Below are 20,859 nucleotides of genomic sequence, written 5' to 3'. Positions count from 1 at the left end.
GATTTAGTAGTCGACATCAGCACAAAATAGTCATAAAAAAATGAGTGGGCATACATGTTTGTATTCACTCAGCGGTCCTCTGCCTCGGCCAGGTATGTAACACTGTGTATGACACTGAACATATGAAACCATAACAAACTGACATGTAGTCCTCCTGATGGAGTGTGTGTTTCTGTCAAACTGTTCCTTGTTACCGGGTCATGCTGTGCTGTGTCATCCTGTGATGTATAACACCGTGCCATGCTGTGCTGTGTTATGTCCTGCTGCGTGTGAGATGGTTTCCTCTCACAACGTTTGACAGCTGTTGTTCTGACAGCTGCTCTGTTCTTCAGAGCTCTGGATGATGGAGAACAATTAGGTGTACATCTTTATCTATATCTACTCATTTTTGCAGTGATGATGCCAGCTACCATTATATTCATGCTGCAGCGCACATTGTGTTGATCATGCAGCGCACAGGATATGAATATTGTACACTGTCTATTGATAATGGAGTACACAGAATGCTGACAAAGCAGTGCACAGTTTGTCATTGTCCTGGACCCATTTCCACGTGGTCTTTGTCTGCAAGCTGAATTCTACAGATGCATCACCACCACGTTTATACACGTGTATTTTGACTCTGCTTGTCCAGTTTCTGGCAAACCTCAGTATAATTTCAGTTGCCGAGTGTGTTTCAAAGCCAGGTCAAAGCCACAGTATGTGAAATACATGCTATTCAAAGAAGCCCACCCATTAGGGTAGAAACAATCCCGTTTAGTCATGCGCTTGCTCTGCTACTGGTTTTGTGTGGTTGTCCGACAGAGCCTTCATAGCACCACTCAGACGATCAAGAGGAGCAGTCAGAGCTTCATGTGATTAGCGTCAAAGTTAAAGTGCTATGATTTTTAAGAATGCAGAACCGAGGGAGCACAGATGCTTAGACACTAGGGCTATTCAACAACCAATCAAGCACCAGCCTGGGGAACACTTTCCCACAAACCTCAATTCTGTCCTGCTGGCTTCACCAATTTAACATTTAACGCATTTCTCCTGGCAGCTTGAGTAGAGCATGGCACAAAAATCCAGCAGCAGTTAAAAACAGAAAAACTGACAATCGAAAAATGGACGCCAGGAATAAAACTGACAAACATGCAGGGGCCCTGTGCATCTATATGTAAATTACTAAATTGGCATATTTTTTTCTGTGGAGCAAAGGTAATGTCATGAGTAGCATGGGAACACACGCGCTTTTCCTTGTCCCGACACGTGTTGCGCCGCTGTATTGTAGCGATGTCCTCAAGACAGCCCCCTTTACCATCATCACTACGGCCCGGGGTCGCGCTCGCCGCCGCTGCGTGCTCGCCGCTCGCCGCGTACGTGCGCGCGCCCGCCCGTCGCGTGGTGAGCTTCCATATTGTTACCGTGCCGAAAATCGCTGTCGATTTCAAGAGGTGGTCGGCGATTCCCTTTAAGATAAATGTGTTAATTGCCCGTGATCGAGGCGAATTTGGACCAGGTTTTGGAGTGGACGAAAGGGGACAGACTGTTCTCATTTGCGGAGTACAACATATATTTTTTTTGTTCTGAAGCTGAAGACGAAATTGGGAGTAACGTTAGTTAGTCTAGCGAACGTCAGCTCGCCTGGCTCGGGAATAGACGGAGGGGGGAGAAGGGGACATGGCCACTCAGGTGGACACTCTCTTACCCAACAGTCCTCTAACGAAGCCGGAGGAGCCTGGGAGTGCAAGCGCTGAGAAGCACGGGGAGGAACGCTCGGAGAAAGGGGCGAAGCAGACCGCTGCTGCTGCTGCTGCAGACGGCGGCAGACTTCTGGAAGGAGGCGAGCCGCTTTCCGAGGAGCGGCGCAGACGGCAGGTAAAAGACGGGAGCAGCGGCCACGCAAAGGAGAGCGTGAAAGAGGAAAGCGCTCCGCACGGAAAGCCCTCTCACCACGCAGAAACGGACAATCAGGCGGACGAAAGCGCAAAATGCGGCAAGAAAGAGTTGGCCGTGGCGCCCCCTCCGAAGGTGAACCCATGGACTAAGAAAATGAATGCTGTGACCGTGGTCAGTGTGAACGGACCTCATCCTAATGGTGTGTAGCTAACTACCTTTTTCTAGCGAGTCGGGCGGCTAACTAGCTGCGGCATTAGAGCGTTTAGACAAGTTTGTTTGCTTGCTGTCCATTTTGTTGCTCTTCGCTACCGGCAAGAACTGGTAGCAACAGTGGGGTGGGTTGGCTTGCTAGCTAGCTAATGGGCTGGGAGTTGACAGTACTGGGAGTGGAAGCCAGTCTGGCTTGTCAGTTTTAAGCTGTCTAGAACATGCCATCTGTTCTTGCCATGCTCGAAGACAGCTTCGCTGCTTCATGAAATCCAGCTAAAGCGTCCAGCTAATTCATTGGGTTGCTTCCCTAAGCAACTACCTAATGTCTGATTTGGCAGCGACCTAACGTGACTGGAAGTGGTGGTAGGTAGCTAAGACTAGGCCCCAAAACTAGTAGCTTGTTGGTTGACTACTCAGATCGAGACGAGCAGTCAGCGTTACACCTAGCTAGACTAGCCTTATGACTAGTTAGCTCGGGGTAGCATATGTAGCAAGCTGCTGTATTTCATTGTTTCTCTCGCCATTTTATCCAGTAAGCAGCTTTAGCTACAGCCACGGCATGTCAAAACGACCGTGCTGCTTAGCTAGCTACACGTGTTCAGCCCGTGAAAGGGAATGGCCGGTTACTTCATCAGTAGGAGGCTGGCTTCCTTCTTTGGAGCGTTGATGAAAGTCACCCGGCAAGGTGTGCTGCTTGGACACTGACAACGCTGGATTAGATAATCTGGCTATTTGGCAGGCCAAAACGCCGAATGAACGCAAGGGTTTTGGTATATTTGTCAATGTACAGTACATAACATGCATGTACGTGTACGTTGACATACCTCCTGTTCCCTCACTCACAAAGTTAGTCGGATAACGGTGTTTAGTGATAAACATTGTCTTTTGACTGCATTATTGTTAGTACAGGTAGCTTTCCCTTACCTTAGCCAATATACAGATTCCAATTAGTTTTCCAGGTTGCTAGCTATTAGCTAACTAACTAGCTAGGGGGATGCATTGCATAGACTTGTTGGCCAGCAAGATGGCAAAACGCGTTGTGATTCTTGTATTTTCCGCTGTCATCGGTATTAGGATCTGTATGCATGTTGCTAAGTGGTTACCTAACGCTACAGACTGTTTTTCATTGTAATGCCGCGTAATGTCCCTGGACGCTCTCAGTTCAATACGTCTGGTAACGTAGTCATTATGAGTCAGCAAGAGGGTTTTATATGGTAGCTGTAACTATTTCTCACCTACGGTTGTTCACGGCTTTGGTCTTTAAAGTCAGTCCACGTCCGTTTCCCCCTTTATTTTTGTAGCAAAGGCTATTTTACAGATCTACAATATATTATTGCCCACTATAAGTTATGACATATGTTAGTTAGCCGATTGACGTTAACTGGCCATCTATCCGTCGGAGATGGATAACAAGCGTGTTGTGCATCTGCTAACTCAGTTCTGCAGTAAACAAAACGGAGAGGTGGGGGGTGATGCAGGGATTTCTGTTTAAGGCACCAAAATCCGGGCTGTAAAAGTAAGTGCAGACTCGACAGAGAGTGTTATTCCTCCCTGGATTGTTCTGTTAGGACTGCAAGTTTAGACAGATTTCTGTGTCGGCTGTTGCTGTGGTCAGCTTTTACTGGAAACGGTCAGTCAGAGTACATCAGTAATGCACATCGTTAAATTAAAAATGACGTTTTGTACGTGGCAGATATTTAGCTACATGTTTCATTCATTAAGTATTTAGTCTGACGGGAAGTTTTTTAAACAGTATTTTTTACATTAGCAAGAAATAAGTAAACATTCATGTTTGCAGAGTGAGATAAAGTGTTGACTCTAGAGAGGGAGGCTGTTCAGAGTTTAGGTCATCAAGTGCAAAGGTGGAATAACAAGGCACGGGTAAATTCAGGGTATGAAATGCTGAAATTGAGGAAAAATAAGTGCAGTACAGGTACACTGAGGAAGGTGTGGGCATTTGATGTTAGAAAGGCCTTTCTGATGGTAAGGAGGGAGGCATGGTACTCCTCACATGGGCAGCTTGGTCATCTTGTCTGCCGGTAATCCACTATGATGTCTCAATTATTCAAGGCCACTGTGTGGTGAAATACTGGTGAGAATGCCAGCTGTCAGCTCTGAACCTGGGAAGAACCATGACTTAATGTGTCTTTGTGAAATTGAGTGGGTAACATGGACAGGCTCATGTAACACTGTCCTTCAGAGGTTATTTGCTGTATTGTGTGGTTGTGTTGAAGCTGTCTTCTTGAACTACCATACTTGCAGGATTTTACAGTAAATGCCCAATGGTTTACATAATATCTGATCACCAAAGATCCTTCCACTAGGTCTTCAGGACTGGAGTTACAGGAACAGGATGGTTCTCTGCGGTCACTGTTTGGACAGACACAACTGTGGTCCCTTATGCATACTGTTAACATTTACAGGATCCAGTTTTGATTCATTGACCATAAAGGTTTGATATTTTTGCAAGTACCAGCAAGTTCAAATGAATTGTTAATGCAGTTACTTTTAATGGTGAGGTTTAACTGGGTACAACAGCTGTAAACATGAGGAATGTTTAAACATTGGAATATGTAATGGCTGTTAACAGTTAACGGTTAACATTTTTTTTTTACCAAGTACTGTCACTATATATTTGTTTTCTCTCTGTATAAGTAATGCATTCTTTTGTGCAGAGTTAGTTTTCCCTGCTTGCATGCATATTCAGAGTATGGATTCTGCGGTATCATTTGCCAGGTATTCAAATGCAGATGAAAGTCATTGGTTATGAAGAGTATGTTGGTAGTACTGGTAATAGCAGTTATGTAGTGCATCTGCTTGTTGCTGCTACAGGAAGTGGATCATAGTTGTGTACAATGAAAATTTAGGACAGCCCCCATAGGAGGGGTCATACCATAGAGCTGCAAGAAAAAAGCATAACCTCTGTGGTGTTTCTGCCTCTTCATCCCCCCATTAACCATTTCTTGCATTCTTACATTTGTCTTAAAAGTTCGGCCATATTGAAATGTCAGTAGGTGGAAATTAGTGATAATAGTTTAAGGCTGTATGCCCTACTCACTCCAATTGTGAAACCCTTTCCTGCAATGGCACTAAAATTCAAAGATGGCACTAATTATTAGCTGCACAGATACCTAATCCTATTTAATGCACTTCTTGTAAGTCAATCTGGGTAAGAGCGTCAGACAAAATAGATGTACAATTTTAAACTACGAGATAACTTCAGTGAAGTTAAGTTATCTAATTTGCTAATTAGTTCATTTGCACCAGCTGTTTTATGCATACAGGTAAGCTAGCTGTATGTGAATGAAAAATACCACACACAGGATGAAACAACTAATAATTTTCCATCTTAACAGACAAAACTAGGCAGGAGGATATTAAAATCTGTCAGTTCGCACCATTTTCCCACAAACCTAGCTAGCAGCTAGTAAGTGAGCAGATGTTAGTTTTGTTTTTTTTTTTTACTCCATCAAGCAGTTGCACTTGCTGCAAGTTGTTAACCACCAGAAGAGAGGTGGGGTAGAAATGTAGTAACAGACATCTGTCCCTCCAAAGCAAACTGCCCCTCCTCTCCTAAGAAGGACTCATGTCAGCTGGGGCCATCCGCTCACAGGTTTGTGTCTCTAATGAAAAGGATGTATCTGTGTGGTGCTTTGAATTTAATATGATTGAGTCTCACCTGCTCGTTATGTTCTCCCGTGCTATGACACTGCATAGGTGTTAGCCTCATTTGCCAGAAGTGCGTCTTCAGCCTCATGTCTGGTGACTTGGCCCACCAGTGATTACGCAGTGTAATAGAATGATTGATGAATCCAAACCTGTGTCTGTGGGTCTCAGTGCAAGGAAGGTGCTGAGCTTCAAAAGTTGAGCTTTGCAGTCATCAGGTAAGATCATCTGAAAACACAGCCCCAAAAATGCATCTGTGAGTCTGTCTTAATTTATCTTCCAATCAGCAGTTATGACACGAAAATAGAGGTCTTGAACGATTTGTTTGAGGATACTGGATGTATTCTGTTGGAACGCAGGCCAAAGCATGCATTCCAATCAGACAGTGAAATCCTTATAACACCATTCTCCTAATCAAAAAGCGAGACAGTTTGATGTTGCCAACAGTTTACTTATTACTGGCAAAAAAAAATCTACAAAACGTTTAGCCTGAAAACATTTGGCCTCATTTGTTTTGGTAGCATGCAGATTGGTATTTATAATGAAGCAACAAGTGTCTAGACTGTGTGATAAGGGAATGTGAGCCACATTTGCAGAACTACTTCAGTTTACATACAGAAAAGATCTGGCATTTTATAAATATGATTTATAAAATGCCATTATTAAGTTGCGACATAAGGGCAGATTTATGGGAAGCTATCAGGGGATTTACTTGAAGAGGTTTTGGTACAGTGATGTGGCCTGGAGCAGGAGGTGGTAGCTTGCTTGTTTACAGTTCCTATATCCTCAGGGTTTCTTTTTTTCCCCCACTGGTTTGGAAGAAGCACCACACCATCTCAGGACATTGTACCTCACCTAATGGTGAAGCGTTGTATTAGTCATGGTGCGTTCAAAGTTAGATTGGTATTGGCATGTAAAAGGTGGATCTATGCTGTAGTCACAAGTGTAAGATTAGCTGTGCTGCGGTCAGAGGTGGAGAAGTGGTATTGTTGAGGTCACAGGTACAGGAGCAGTTGCATTGCGGTCACAGGTGGATGGAGTTACACCGTGACAGAGCTCTCACATTTTGTTGAGTCACAGGGCAGAACTGATGGAGCCCATAAATCTTCTTTGTTGTAGTGTTGTGAGACATGTCTGTTACCAGGGAGTATGCCAAAGGAGCTCTTGTCTGGGGATCACCTCCCTAAATATAAGCCGTTCACGCAGGTAATAGCTGGTTTTCACTCAGGAGTTTCATTGGCCACAGTGGGATTCAGACTCATTTTTATTTTTAGTTGGCTTTTGGTACAACACCCTGTGGCTCAGTTTTGCTACTTTTATCTGGAAGTGAGATCAATCGGACCCAAATTGGACTGATTGTAACTGGTTTGAGACGCTCCTAAAAATGTGCACCTGTCTGCTTCAGACTGCCACCGGTGAGATGGTGCCATATTAAGTGATGTCTCTCAGTTAAATCAGGAAATATCACATTTACGTGCACAAGAAACTCATAGTGAAAAGTGTTTCTGGCATTCTTTTTGAAGCATAAAAACTTACTATCATTACTGTATGTGAAAGCAACATTTTTTTATTGTCCACTCAAAAGACTGTAAAAACGAATTTTGCTGATGCCTATATGTTTGTGATTTGATACATTATGCTGCTGCATTTGCCGAGTAAAACATAAATATATATTTAATGGCTATAAGTGAATGGTAATTACAATATCCAGCCCATCATCTTGTAAGTGAGGAGTGCAGGGAAATTGTCTTGAAAATAATCATCCTATTCATCCTTGCTGTGGTTTTGCTCAGTATTTCTGTATGTTTATAATGTGATGACACATTTGCCATAAGAGGAAGCATATCTTTACTCAGAACAGCTGCTCTGGGGGAACTATGTTAACACTGTTCACCATAGATCAGTTTCAGTCAGGCTTGAGCTGACAGGAATGCACCCTACAGGACAGTATTCAGCACATCGCCCACCAGGTCGCAGCAACTAACTGGCCAGAAAAACTTTATTCGCTGCCCTGAAGCCTTTACTCACAGTTGCAGCAGGCTTTTATCCTCTCAGTAAACCTACAATTTTAGTTTTCAGACTCTTCCTCGACTCCGTACAGTCTCATGATATATCAAAGAGTAAATGAGGGGGTGTTGTTCTTTCCACGGTTCGTTGTCTGTAAATTTCAGCAGTCACTAATTACATTTAAGAGCCGGTTAGTGTGCATTTCCTGATTGAATGTCAGAGCACACCTCTCCTCGGCTGGCCTTGATGCATGGTGTCTCTGTGACTGAATATTAGCTTGTGTCCATGCTTTTATTAGAGATGTGCATTGTGAGCTCTTTGATATTCAGTTATGCTTATATTGTACTCCCTGAAGTTACCATTCAAATCAGACTCCACGTTGTTGCTGTACTGTATTAGTCTTCCACTGTGTCTGTATAAGGAATGATGACTCACCAGAAACGGTTTGCGTTCAGTCCCACCTTCAAGCCAGGAAATCAATATTAATGAATCGTACGGCGTTGCCTCGGGGCTTTGGTGGCTGTTTAGCAGCAGACGCAGACAAATGTAAAACGTAAGCAATGCAGGCCGCCTTGGATAAGGCTGTCTGCTATGCAGATAAGTAAATGATACAGAATTTAGGAATTTCAGTTTTTTTTTCCCCCAAGTGATTTCATGGTTGAATGTTTCAGTATTCAGCTATGCAGAAGCATTCCTGTTTCTACGTTTGTTGCACTGATCGTGTAGAGACTAGATCTTTTTGTTGTTCGGAGAGAGCCACTAAGTGTGACTTGCTCCTCTAGCATTGTTTGAGACTAGCGTTTTTATCAGAGCTGTCCTGTCGGGCGTTTGTGTGGTCACCTTAAAGCGAGCACAGGCGCGACCTGCCGCCCAACGAGGCAGTGCCTAATAATATTTACAGAGAGAGCCATCTGTTCACACTGTTTGCCGGCAGATCCCTCTTAGCTCAACACATTATCAAACGGCTTGCTCAGATTAGCAGAGATCAGCTTTCATTACTTTGCTTTAGGACAGCTACGTCTCGCACGTACAGCGGCGTACATGCAAAGGACAGACAGGAGTCGCGTCATAATGTATTAATATATGGGGTTAGCATTTGGTTGACTTGTTGGCGAGCTAATCATGATGGTAAGAAAGTGTTTCTCCCTCATCTACGGCTGTCTAGCAATGTTGCGGCTGGCAAGTCTAGATTTGCTGTTAATGTATGCTGTGAAACACCGTGTGCACCGTGGCCAGTTGACTTTTCTTTAAGTAAATTTAGATATGAAGGTTATCACAACCCCACTGTTTGCTTTTTTGCCTGTGCTTACCCTTGCATACCATTGAAACTGGAGGGGGTGTATTGGGTCCAGAACGCTGAGAATGCTGGGCACATGTACAATGTTTGTAAACTTTGAAATGGGTCTGTATATGTAATCAGGAGCAAAGGAAAAGCCACCAGAACAGATCTCTCTGAAACGTCATTAACAGTCCAATGGATGGTTTCCATGCTAATGCTCTCATAGTTTTTAGGAACACGGGCATTAAGCTTTGCTTATTCCGGTATTGAATGCTGTCAGCATTTGTGGATGGATTCTGAGGTGTCTCTGCTGAGTGAGGATTTTTCCTGAACGCTTTGAGTTGCGTTTGTTGCACACACTAATAACTTGCTGATGGTTCTTGAGGTTGAAGCACCGCAAGGAGCTTAACAAACTGGTGTGCGGTGGGGTGACAGCTGTGAGTAACAAGGCACTTGTGGTCTGTGTGCATTTTCGCTTGCACCTTCTAGCTTGCCGGTTACATAACCTTAGCTAAGTAGCCAGCATACTGTAAAAACTGAAGGCATTTATCTAGCACTGGCACAACCAAAGTGAATGTGCTAGCTTGCAAGGGGAGATTTGTTCGCAGTTTTTCTACCAGGCTGAAACTCTGAATGAATGATATACATTTAGCATGTCATTTAGGATTAGCAGATTTAATGACAGATCTACAAAAGCAACTCAACATAGATAACTAAGGTGCTCATGTCCTAAAAAGGGAAATATTTGTTTCAGTTTTTTTGGTTGGAGAGTGGGTGGAGAGCTGCCTTCTCTTAGGTTAGGTTGCTAGACAGACATGTCCTCTGCTGACACTAACACTTCCATGTGACTTAAAAGCAACATTTGTTGTTTTTAAATCAGTGCTCCCTCTGAAAATGATAGGCCTGTGTGGCTGTCAAACAAGGATGACAGTGAGCTTTACACAGAGTCAGACATCTCTGGAAATGCTAAAACCAAAAAGATGTCCTTTTTTTTATTTCATACAGAATTATTCAATTTTTAATCCTACTAGCCGGGTTTGAAAATTTGATTAGATGAACTCGGGCTCATCGGCTGTGCTTCTCCTCCAGCTTTCTGTGTGGTTTATGGGAGTGTGCCACGAAGGCCCGACATTATCCCACTATTTGAGAAACCCTGTGTAGAGTGTTGGCCTCAAGAATGCGAAGTATTTTTACATCGTAATCAGATAAAGGAACTGTGTCTGTTTGTCATAGACACAAAGAAGTTGTGTCTCGCTCCGGACGCTAAATGTGAGCAGGAATGGAGGTAAAACTGACTTCGCCGTTTTCGTCGGAATGGCTCTCCCGGTGTGACCTTTCGCTGCGTGCGTGGCCAGCTCCGACACGCCCACTGCGGGAGCGTGTGTCTGCGCCTGCCCCGTGTGCTCACGGCGCGGCTCTGTGAACTCTGCTCCTGTCCCCGTGCCTTTTTATCAGCCATTCAGCGGCCACGTGCAGACCGGACCGGGAGACAGGACCCCTCTGTGTTCTGGGAAGAATCCGTTTCCCTGCCGGCTCTGTGCTGGAGTCTAATAAGATGCAGTGGCGTGTCATCTGAGTGACCTTAAAGCTGACGTTACTGCGGTTAGAATGAGCCCGCGTGTGGCGCTGAAAGCGGTGTTTGCAAAGGGAGTTGATCCCGGCTGATTGTCTTTACTTGGAAATAACTGAAAATGCAGTCAGGCGTTTGTTGTATTATGACATTCAGCAGCCTGTAACCTCTTGTTTCTGTTTTTTTTTTTTTTTTTTATTATTCCAGAACCATCCCTACCAACCAGAGTGGTGAGAGCAGGAGCCCCACGGACACGGAGAGGAGGGAAAGTATGTCTGTCTGTCTGTCTGTCTGTCTGTCTGTCTCTCTCTCACGTCCAGTATGAGTTACAGTTACACATCTAGCCTGACCACTTCCTGGCCATGTATACTACAGTTACACCTCTGTTACAGTTATACCAGTTAAACCGACCACCTTCTGGCTATGCTGCACTTCAAAGTTGACCCCTATCTGAGCATGTACGTACAACTAACGAAAGTGAACATGCGCCTGCGCTTCCTGGTATGCAGACGTACAATAATTCTGAGGAAGCGAGAGAATTTGCATGAAGTCTGCTAAAGATAACCCCTGTCGTCTGTGAGTTTAGCTTCTGTGCAGTTTAGTTTCAGTTGACCGCCATCCTGTATACTAGAGGGAATGTATAAGGGGACATATAAGGGATAAAGTACACTAGTTTATGGTTGCCAGTGTTGTTCATTTGTGACCAGCAACGTGACGTCCTAATCCTGTCCTTCCTAACTCTCTCTCAGGTCGGAGACTTTGTCGACACCAACAGCTGGCCCACCCCGGGAGAGATTGCCTCTAAGGACCTGCAGGTAGGTGGGAGGGTGGTCGTGGGTAACGGGCAGTAGGCAGCTGAGGTAGAGCGGGGGGGGGGGGGGGGCAGCTGCATCACAGGTGCGCGTCTCTCACAGGCACAGATACGCTTTCAGTGCGAAAATTCTGTTCAGTCGCTGCTGCATTTTCCCCACATCCTCGCTGTCACAGGAGTGAAGCTCCCACAGCACCCGAGAGGGCACGTGAGCGTGTGAATGCGGCAGCGCCTGCATGTTCTGCGCAAGGCACGGGGGTCACGTAGGTCAGCAGAGGAGCCTTTTGAATTAGGCTTTTGTGTTGTCAGTAAAACCCGTGCACTTGAAAGCCACTGAGTGGCCGAGCCAGAGGTATCAGCTCATGGCAGTGTGGGGTTTTCTGATGCTAGCTCACTTATATGATCAACCATTACAGCAACATCATCCATGAGCAAAAGGGTAATTTTTCAATTTTGGGTAAATTGTTTTTAAATTAGTAAAATACATAATCCTGTTGGAGAAATAGGACCTCGAAAATATGCTTGATGTCTGCAAATTATATTGGCCAGTAGATGGAAAATGACACCAGAACTGCCTTAATTAAAAGTCTATACGATTATAGATTAAATGTATAACAAAGAAGGGGAAATGTAAATATAATTTAAGCTATATAATTTAAGAATGTCATGTAAATACCATGGAACTTTGACTACCTTGTCTGTACCTTTGACTAACTTTGATTGCCATGACTGTCTGTATGTGTTGGTTTTTTTTTTTTTATGAATAACATTAGATTTATTGATGCCTTGCCGATATGTGGTCTAATGCTGTAATATATAGCATATATCATAATGTTGTAAATACTTGTTATAAATGGGGGCAGCTCGCCCACCCCTCATCACCCATCTGAACGTCAGGCGTGCAAAACCATTGCTATGACCTCTGTCTAGACTAATGAAGTGGCAGTTTTTCGTAAAATGTTTCAACTGTTTTCTGTAGCTTCTAGTTAAAAGCTATTTTAAAAACACAAAGAGGCAGTTTGTAATGGTTGCTTGTACTCTGCTTTGTTTTGGCTCTAAGTCTTGTTTAAGCATTGTGGGCTGTGGTTTAGGTTGCTTAGCGATGAGGGCAGCATTGTCATGTGTTGAGAAAGCCGAAATGGTGAGGCTACAAGCTGAATTGCCCTGCTGTGATTGGCGGATTATACCAAAGCATTTTTCCCTCTGACAGAATATAGTGAAATGGTTGCTTTTGTGGTAATGTATGTTTGAATCTTTTTCGTGGTGCATGTTTTAGTTACCATTTAGTATACTTACTGTGTTTCACTGGAGTGTTCAAGCACTCGTCCTTAGGACTTGCTTTCAATTTGATCCTGACTTTTCACACCCAAAAAAAACCTTTTTTCGTTTCATCCGCCTGTCTTCTGAGTTCTCAGTGGCACCTTTCACCATTTTCTGCTTTTGTTTGAACGCGCCAGGCACCCAAGAGAGCCGTCGCTAAGAAGGATTCGAAGGAGATCAGGGACGAGGAGAGCAAGGAGAACCAGAAGACAAAGTCGGACGACTCTGGAGAGGAGAAGAACAGGGAGGATGACGCCCAGAGATACGGTCAGAAGAAGCGAGGTGGGTTCTGCTCCTCCGCTGAGCGCTTCTTACGGGGATCACCAGCTGTGTTCGTCTGTGCGTGTCACATTGCAGATACTTCAGGAGTCTCTTACAGTAGGGACTCTCGGGATTAATGTTCGGTCTGATGCCTGCACCTGGCTGATTTCCTTCACTATCTCCACCCAGCACCATACTCGCTCGTAGCCCATTCGCCGAGCTGGAGCGTGCAGAGATGTTACCTGATTTGCATGTGTTAGTGCTGTACTTTACCCAGAGCCGTGTGTCCCCTCGTGAGCACGAGCAAGGGTCACCAGGGACGTGGTGCTGAGAGACCAGCCACGAAAACAGGAAGGTCCGTCAGGACATTTTTAGAGGACTGTTTGTTTTTGGCCGTAGCAGGCGGTTTGACTAGAGAGAGGGAGGGAGATGGAGAGAGAGAAAGAGGAAAGAGTCTGACCGGCTGTGTGCACAAATCTGCTTTCGCCCACCCCTGGTCTGCAGATAAGGGCCACGTCAGTCTTAGCCGAGGTCATTTCCCCAGGTTCCCCCTGGGGTGGAATACTGGTGGAACACTGAACCCTGTAGGACAGCTTTGGAACAGCAGGACGTTCAGAAAAGGCTACTGTAGAACAGAACTTTAAAATATACTCAAATGGGAAATGAACCCAGGAAAAGCTGAACCTAAGAGAATGTGGCTGTGGTGGAAGGGGAGTGTGCTACATTAACAGAACCAGTTGTATGAGTGCAGTGAATTAGAGTTTTTGTTGGTCTGTTTTCTGAGTTGCTTTGTTGTGACTCACTAATAGTACTTCCGAGCAGGTGTTGAGGGGACTGTTTGCAACATCTTTTTGAATCCTAAGCTGGAAGGGGAAGAGCTGGCTGACGAGCTGTGCCTCCCGCTGTTTCAGGAAACAAACACAAGTGGGTCCCCCTGATGATCGAGGTCACGTCCGACGGGCCCAGAGAGCGGTCGGCCTCGAGGAGCAACGCCCGACAGAACGAGCCCGCCAAGACGCATTCCGCCAGGAACGATCTGAGGGGTGGGTCACCCAGGGCCGGGCGGGGCGGGGCGGGGTCACAGCTGAGCTATGAGTCGCACGCTGTCAGCCTGTACGTTCAAACATGCTTTGTGTCGAATGTGACTGTTTATTTCTGCGTGTGTGTGCGTGTGTGTGCGTGTGTGTGCGTGTGTGTGCGTGTGTGTGTGTGTGTGTGTGCTTGCGTGTGTGTGCGCGCTGCAGACTGGCACAGCGGGAAGTACGAGCGGGAGTGGCGCGATGACCAGGACGAGGTGTCGAGTGTGAAGAGCGAGGGGACCCCCTTCCGTGGCGGATTCCGAGGGCGTGGCCGGGGCAGGGGGCGAGGACGGGGGCGTGGTCGGGGTGGAAGCAGAGGTACCTCTTCCATATCATTACACCAGCTTGCTCTGTATTAAGTCTGTTTAATGAAGAATTTCTCCTACTCTGTCCAGTCTACTGCAAAAAAGTATATTTGTATACTTATGTGTACTGGGATGAACTCTAATCTACATCTTGGGCGATGCTTCAGACGGTATCCAGAACTATACTGTCTTTGCTGTTTGCCTCAGGTTAGAATGTGCTTTTATTAAAACCACTTCGTCACATGTACTAATTCTCCCATGGCAGCACATATTCAGTTATTAATAAAGGGGATTCTGTGTAATGCAGAGATGTCGTTGTGCTCAGGACATTTTGAGTACGCCTATGTGTACAAGCCCTACGAGGGAAAGGACGGGCTGTACAGCCAGAAGTTCAACAGCAGCGTGACCTATTACTACGACCACATGAGCAGCAGCGAGCTGTACACCGTGGACCAGGAGCTGCTGAAGGACTACATCAAGAGGCAAATGTGAGTGCCCCTGTCGCGCTCAAGGGCCGGCCCACATTCAAAGGTCATCAAGAAACGCAAATTAACAGACAAACCTGTCCTCCCAGCTCCCTGTGCTTTATTTCATTCGGTACAGGAGAGCTGCGCATTTGAGCGTTTGTGTGCTTGTCTGTCCGCAGTGAGTACTACTTCAGCGTCGACAACCTGGAGAGGGACTTTTTCCTGCGCAGGAAGATGGACCAGGCCGGCTTTCTGCCCATCACCCTCATAGCCAGCTTCCACCGAGTCCAGGCCCTGACCACTGAGCTCAGCTTAATCCTGGAGGTCGGGCCTGCTCAATTATTACTATTAGTAGTAGTAACAGTTACAGTAGTAGTATTATTAGTATCGTTAATATTATTACAGTTGTTGACTAATACAGTACATTTTAATAACTGCAAATAACTTTTGTTTGCATAAGAACATATTTGTACAGTGACAAATAGCAGTAACATAAGCAGTTTTGGTTTTTTTGATGACCGTACATATGATTCACTAGTTCCTTAGGAATATTATTTCTTTGCAGAAATGGAGCAAGCGAGTGTGTTTCTGTGTGAATTTGTTTGTGATGAGATTGAGCCCCTCCCCCTTTTGCAGGCATTGAAGGACAGCAAAGAGGTGGAGTGCGTTGACCTCAAGGTCCGTCCGAGGGTGGAGCCGGAGAAGTGGCCCCTCCCCGGCCTCTCTGCGCCCGATCAATCCCACACTGACTTCACGCAGCTCATCCACTGTCCTGAGTTTGTCCCCCGCCAGGCCTCCCAAAACCAGACAGGTGATTCCCGCGTGACACTTCTCATCCGGTTTTCCTGAAAACACTGCTGTAGACAGTAATACTTTGTTTCAAACAGGGGCACGTCATAGTGAAGCTGTAAGCGTTACTTACTTTCATGTTGGCGTATTAGACTTGTTAAATCAGAAATGGTAAAGCGTTGGCTTCGCCCCTTGAAACCTACATAAATATGTGTCCCCTAAATCCCAGAATAGGCAGTTGCAGCCTTCAGACCCCTCACCCTTCAGTCATGGGATTCATGCATTTCAGTCATGGGATTTGTTTTGGAACATCAGTGATCTGTGAGGGTTATGTGGAGCAGCAGCGGTTAAGGCTTTTAGGGACAGCATTGTCCTGGGGAATCGCAGTGCTCATTCAGGGCTGTAATGTACCCTGCCTCAGGGTCTCCAGTGCTGCCTGCCCCAGAGCCAGCCCGCGGTGAGGACCTCGGCTCCCTGAAGGCCACGCCCAAGGGGCTGTCCACCAGCCTGCCTGACCTGGACTCCGACTCCTGGATAGAGGTGAAGAAGAGGCCACGCCCATCACCTGCCAGACCCAAGGTGAGGTACCATTTTTTACACCATATTGTTCTGTCTATAGGAGCTGAGTGTGATCCTGTCTGTAAGAGCAGAGGGTCTCATTCTGTCCATTTCCCAGTTATTCATGTCTACATGTTGTACCTGTCGTATATCCAGCTGTCAAAAACTGGGATTAAAACCGTGATTAAAAGCTATGTACCCATGGAACTGGTGGAAGCCCCATTCCCACTTGGTGCTGATGGTCAAACCCTCCTTTTTTGCAGAAGGCAGAGGAGTCCCGGCCGTCGGTGCAGTCAGGCCCCGCCCCCGGGGCTGAGCAGGAAGAGCCCGAGGAGCTGGACTTCCTGTTCGACGAGGAAATGGAGCAGATCGACGGCCGGAGAAACACCTTCACCGACTGGTCGGACGAGGATTCCGACGGCGAGATCGACGACCGCGATGTGAACAAGATCCTCATCGTCACCCAGACGCCCCCCTACCTCCGCAAGCACCCGGGTGGCGACCGCACCGGCAACCACACCTCGCGCTCCAAACTGACAGCCGAGCTGGCCAAGGTCATCAACGACGGGCTCTACTACTACGAGCAGGACCTGTGGGAGGACACCTACGAACCCGAGTATGCCACCATCAAGGTGAGTCCCGCAGCCTGAACACTCCACTCGCTGCCAGAACATCAGGGCTTAGTCCAGAGAGTTACCATTTAGAAACTGCAGTGATGAAGGAGGTGGGAAGGTTTTGGCGTGAATGCAGGTAGTTCTTCTGCCCCCCAGTCACATGATTGTTGGTTTCCAGGGTGCTAGATGTAGTCACAGCTGATGATCGGTTTAAAACAGACCTTGTGTGTCTCATATCTGCAGCAAGAAGTTGAGAACTTCAAGAAGGTGCATCTGATCACCCGGGAGCAGTTTGACTGCCTGACCCCGGAGCCGCCTATCGACCCAAACCAGGAGGTGCCCCCTGGACCCCCCCGCCCCCAACAGAGTAAGGGCTATCCTGCTGCATCTTCTGCCTCCCAGCAGTTAACCATATTTCTTTCTCAAACCATAGCATTTCTCGACCCTTATCTTATGTCCATTCATCTGTTCCAGTTTACCTAATCAGTTTACTAGTCTGCAGTGGAAGGGTGAACAAAAAGTAGAAATCCTCACTTTTATGCTGGAGGATAATAATGCACCTCTGTCCAAAGGCTTTATGACAGAGTAGAGAGACATTGGAACCAGATCAGTAGTTGGCCATCTACTCTGTTCATCCTCTGTAAGAAAAACAAAGATGCCCCAGAGCTGAAGAATCCCAGGGCTTAGTTTGTGCACAGTGTGTCTCTGCTTATAAATTGTACACACACTCAGTTTGGGTGCATGCCCAGATTCAAAGTGCATCCGTTGAAATAGTTCCTTGAGTGGATCAGCTGGTTAAAGTGTGCAGGCTGAGCCCTGTAGGCTTCACACGTTCGAGTCTGAGCTGTGTCATTAGCTGACAATGACCAGGAGCCTACAGTGACATAACACACTTGGCCTCGTTTCCCCAGTGGGAACTCTCACTTTCTCCTGCCTCGTGAGGCGCCCATGAGTCACTTGGATGACTGTGGGGTTGTTTCCAGACGTCCAGTCTGTTTTTCCTCTGCCGTGGTGCACTGTGGGACTTGCAGCGTTAAAAATAGCTGCTGCCCGTGTGCATCTGAATTGCATCTGTTGTTCTACAGTGCCCTACTAAAAAAAACTAAAAAAAAAAAATTCACTTTAATTTTGAAGAGATTGAGTGGATAATAGAGTTGTATTGAATGTTGAGATATGGTTTAGTAGAGGACTTCATTTTTATTCTTCGGTGTTGGTGAAAGGATATCCCAGTGAGGGCATTGTGCCGGAGTGTTTTCAGTATTCAGTGGCTGTGATTTTGAGGGGCCTTCTCTGTGTCTCTGGGAGGGCATTGGATCGCTCTTCAGCACTGTGGGCTTTACGGGCCTCTTTCTCTCTCCTCAGTCCCCACAGATGCCTTGGCAAATAAACTCTTTGGTGCCCCAGAGCCGACGACCATCGCCCGCTCCCTCCCGACGACCGTGCCGGACTCCCCGACCTACCGGAGCGCCAGGACGCCCCGCACCCCCCGCACCCCGCGCCTGAAGGACCCCACGCAGACGCCCCGCTTCTACCCGGTGGTGAAGGAGGGGCGGCCGGTCGACGCTAAGGTAACCCGCCCGAGGCGTGAGCGTAGGGGCGGGCGGGCGGGAGGGTGACTGCACGCGTGGCCCCATAACATCCCTTGTGTGTTTCAGACCCCGCGTAAGAGGAAAACCCGCCACAGCGCCAACCCTCCCATGGAGAGCCACGTGGGCTGGGTGATGGACTCCCGCGAGCACCGGTCCCGCACCACGTCCGTCAGGTACGCCCTTACACCACACACCACACCCACTCCGCCTCCGCGTGCGATTATACTTACACTTACGCCACAGCCACACTGTACACACCCATGCTGAGTGCTTGCGTGCCTGCTTGTTGGTGAGTTTTTGCTCTGTTCCTCTGCAGTTCCAACGCCAGCCCCTCAGAGGGCACGCCGGCCCTGGGAAACTACACGCCCCAGTCCCTCCCCAAATTCCAGCACCCGTCCCACGAGCTGCTTAAGGACAACGGCTTCACCCAGCAAGTGTACCACAAGTACCGGCGCCGCTGCCTGAACGGTAACCTTACCGCCAACAGTCTCTCCCGGTCCCGCTGTGTAACATAGGCTGGTTTCTGCCGCCTACAGCTCCCCCTCACTGTGTTTGACATTAGCATTTCGCTCCCTGGCAGAACGCAAGCGGCTGGGCATCGGTCAGTCGCAGGAGATGAACACGCTCTTCCGCTTCTGGTCCTTCTTCCTGCGGGACCACTTCAACAGAAAGATGTACGAGGAGTTCAGGCAGCTGGCGGTGGAGGACGGGAAAGAGGGCTACAGGTGAACCGAGAGCACCAGACACGTCGGCTCTGAATCGCACGAATCGCCATCGCACACTGGCTGTAAATGCACCTCTGTTTGAGCTGTACTCGCATGTAGTAGCCTTAAAATCTCTCCATTGAAGGGGGCTCCTGATTGGCGCAGGCGGTAAGGGCACTTGCTCTTGAGTGCAGGCTCAGCTGGAGAGTGAGAATAATGCGGGCTGTGTACCATGCATTGCACCCATACGCTTCAGTGTTCCTGTGTAGCGTAGACCATACACTGGATCGTATGGGTTAATCACTGTGCTGTAAGGTGTGTCAGTTTCCTCCTTTTTTGCTGCTGTGTCCCAGGTACGGGCTGGAGTGCCTTTTCAGGTATTACAGCTACGGGCTGGAGAAGAAGTTCAGGCCAGAGATATTCAAAGACTTCCAGGAGGAAACCATGAGGGATTTTGAAGCTGGTGAGATTTCTGAATGTCAGCCGGTGACATTTCCTGAACTTGTCAAACAGCCTTAGACAGTGCTTATTCTCTCCTCCTTGTCTTTGCAGGCCAACTGTACGGTCTTGAGAAGTTCTGGGCATTCCTTAAATACTCCAAAGCAAAGAACCTGGAGATCAACCCCAAACTGCAGGAATGTTTAAGCAATTTTAAACGTCTAGAGGATTTCAGAGTTGATGTGAGTATGAACTGATGAATCGTGGTGTTCTCTGGCCACGCCCCTTTCCCAGTCCTCGATTGTTGTAGTCTGCTGCTAAACTATTATATAAGTACTGAATTGCAGTGGAACTGCAGTGTTGAATTGCAGTAGAATATAGCAGTCGTAGCTTCATCCCGGTAAGTCATATTGTACTCATGTGGGTGTGTGTGCATCTGTCCGTCCTCACAGCCGCCGATGGAGGATGGAGGTCGGAAGAGACACCCCTCCACTGGGGACGGACGCCGCCGCCACCCGTCCCACACCTCCGGCCGACCCTCCAACCAATCAGGGTCCAGCTCGGTCCCGTCTCCGCAGGGCCTCCTGAAAGAGGACGCCAAAATCCCAGCCCCAAGAGCCGTAGCGTCCGAGCAGAAACCGCAGCAGTGACCCACACCACCCTCATGACCTCTCACCTCACTGTCTTTTTAATCTGTCCTGCAGCCACAGGGGGGTCGCAACACTAATGCAGACATGCCCATAACAGACATGCCAGCGCTAACACAGACACGCCCATAACAGACATGCCAGCGCTAACACAGACACGCCCATAACAGACATGCCAGCGCTAACACAGACACGCCCATAACAGACATGCCAGCGCTAACACAGGCGTGACACCAACACACATCCCAGTGCTAACACAGGCGTGCCCATAACATACACCCCAGCACTAACACAGACACGCCCATAACACACATCCCAGCGCTAACACAGACACGCCCATAACATACACCCCAGCGCTAACACAGGCGTGCCCATAACACACATCCCAGCGCTAACACAGGCGTGCCCATAACACACATCCCAGTGCTAACACAGGCGTGCCCATAACACACATCCCAGAGCTAACACAGGCGTGACACCAACATACATCCCAGTGCTAACACAGGCGTGCCCATAACACACATCCCAGAGCTAACACAGGCATGCCCATAACATACACCCCAGCGCTAACACAGGCGTGACACCAACATACATTGCAATGCCAATGCGTGTGTGTCCACAACATACATCCCAACGCTAATGCGTACCCACACCACCACAACCCTAC

The 20,859-nt window shown here is 47.4% G+C and overlaps 1 protein-coding gene across 1 annotated transcript; it reads left to right on the top strand.

Annotated features, from left to right (window-relative positions):
- Positions 1-1,414: 1,414 nt before the first annotated feature.
- LOC118790896 (la-related protein 1-like) lies at positions 1,415-20,329 on the top strand. The gene is made up of 19 exons (XM_036548025.1): positions 1,415-2,077; positions 10,818-10,879; positions 11,360-11,425; positions 12,879-13,023; positions 13,914-14,045; positions 14,247-14,399; positions 14,712-14,874; positions 15,033-15,177; positions 15,490-15,664; positions 16,064-16,221; positions 16,464-16,832; positions 17,058-17,181; positions 18,177-18,382; positions 18,470-18,576; positions 18,720-18,871; positions 18,984-19,128; positions 19,461-19,570; positions 19,660-19,787; positions 19,998-20,329. Exons 1-19 carry the CDS (start codon positions 1,660-1,662, stop codon positions 20,193-20,195), a joined length of 3,156 nt encoding a protein of 1,051 aa, XP_036403918.1. The 5' UTR covers positions 1,415-1,659; the 3' UTR covers positions 20,196-20,329.
- Positions 20,330-20,859: the final 530 nt, after the last annotated feature.

The sequence above is a fragment of the Megalops cyprinoides genome, chromosome 16 (assembly GCF_013368585.1).
Source record: "Megalops cyprinoides isolate fMegCyp1 chromosome 16, fMegCyp1.pri, whole genome shotgun sequence".
Lineage (NCBI taxonomy): Eukaryota > Metazoa > Chordata > Actinopteri > Elopiformes > Megalopidae > Megalops > Megalops cyprinoides.
This window is presented reverse-complemented; position numbering and strand designations above follow the sequence as displayed.

Bases quoted from the DNA above. Each gene is read 5' to 3' on its own strand.
- LOC118790896 (XM_036548025.1), top strand. From the start codon at position 1,660: ATGGCCACTCAGGTGGACACTCTCTTACCCAACAGTCCTCTAACGAAG. The intron at 14,875-15,032 runs GTGAGTGCCCCT...GTCTGTCCGCAG, and splicing joins GACTACATCAAGAGGCAAAT to TGAGTACTACTTCAGCGTCG. The intron at 16,833-17,057 runs GTGAGTCCCGCA...TCATATCTGCAG, and splicing joins CCGAGTATGCCACCATCAAG to CAAGAAGTTGAGAACTTCAA.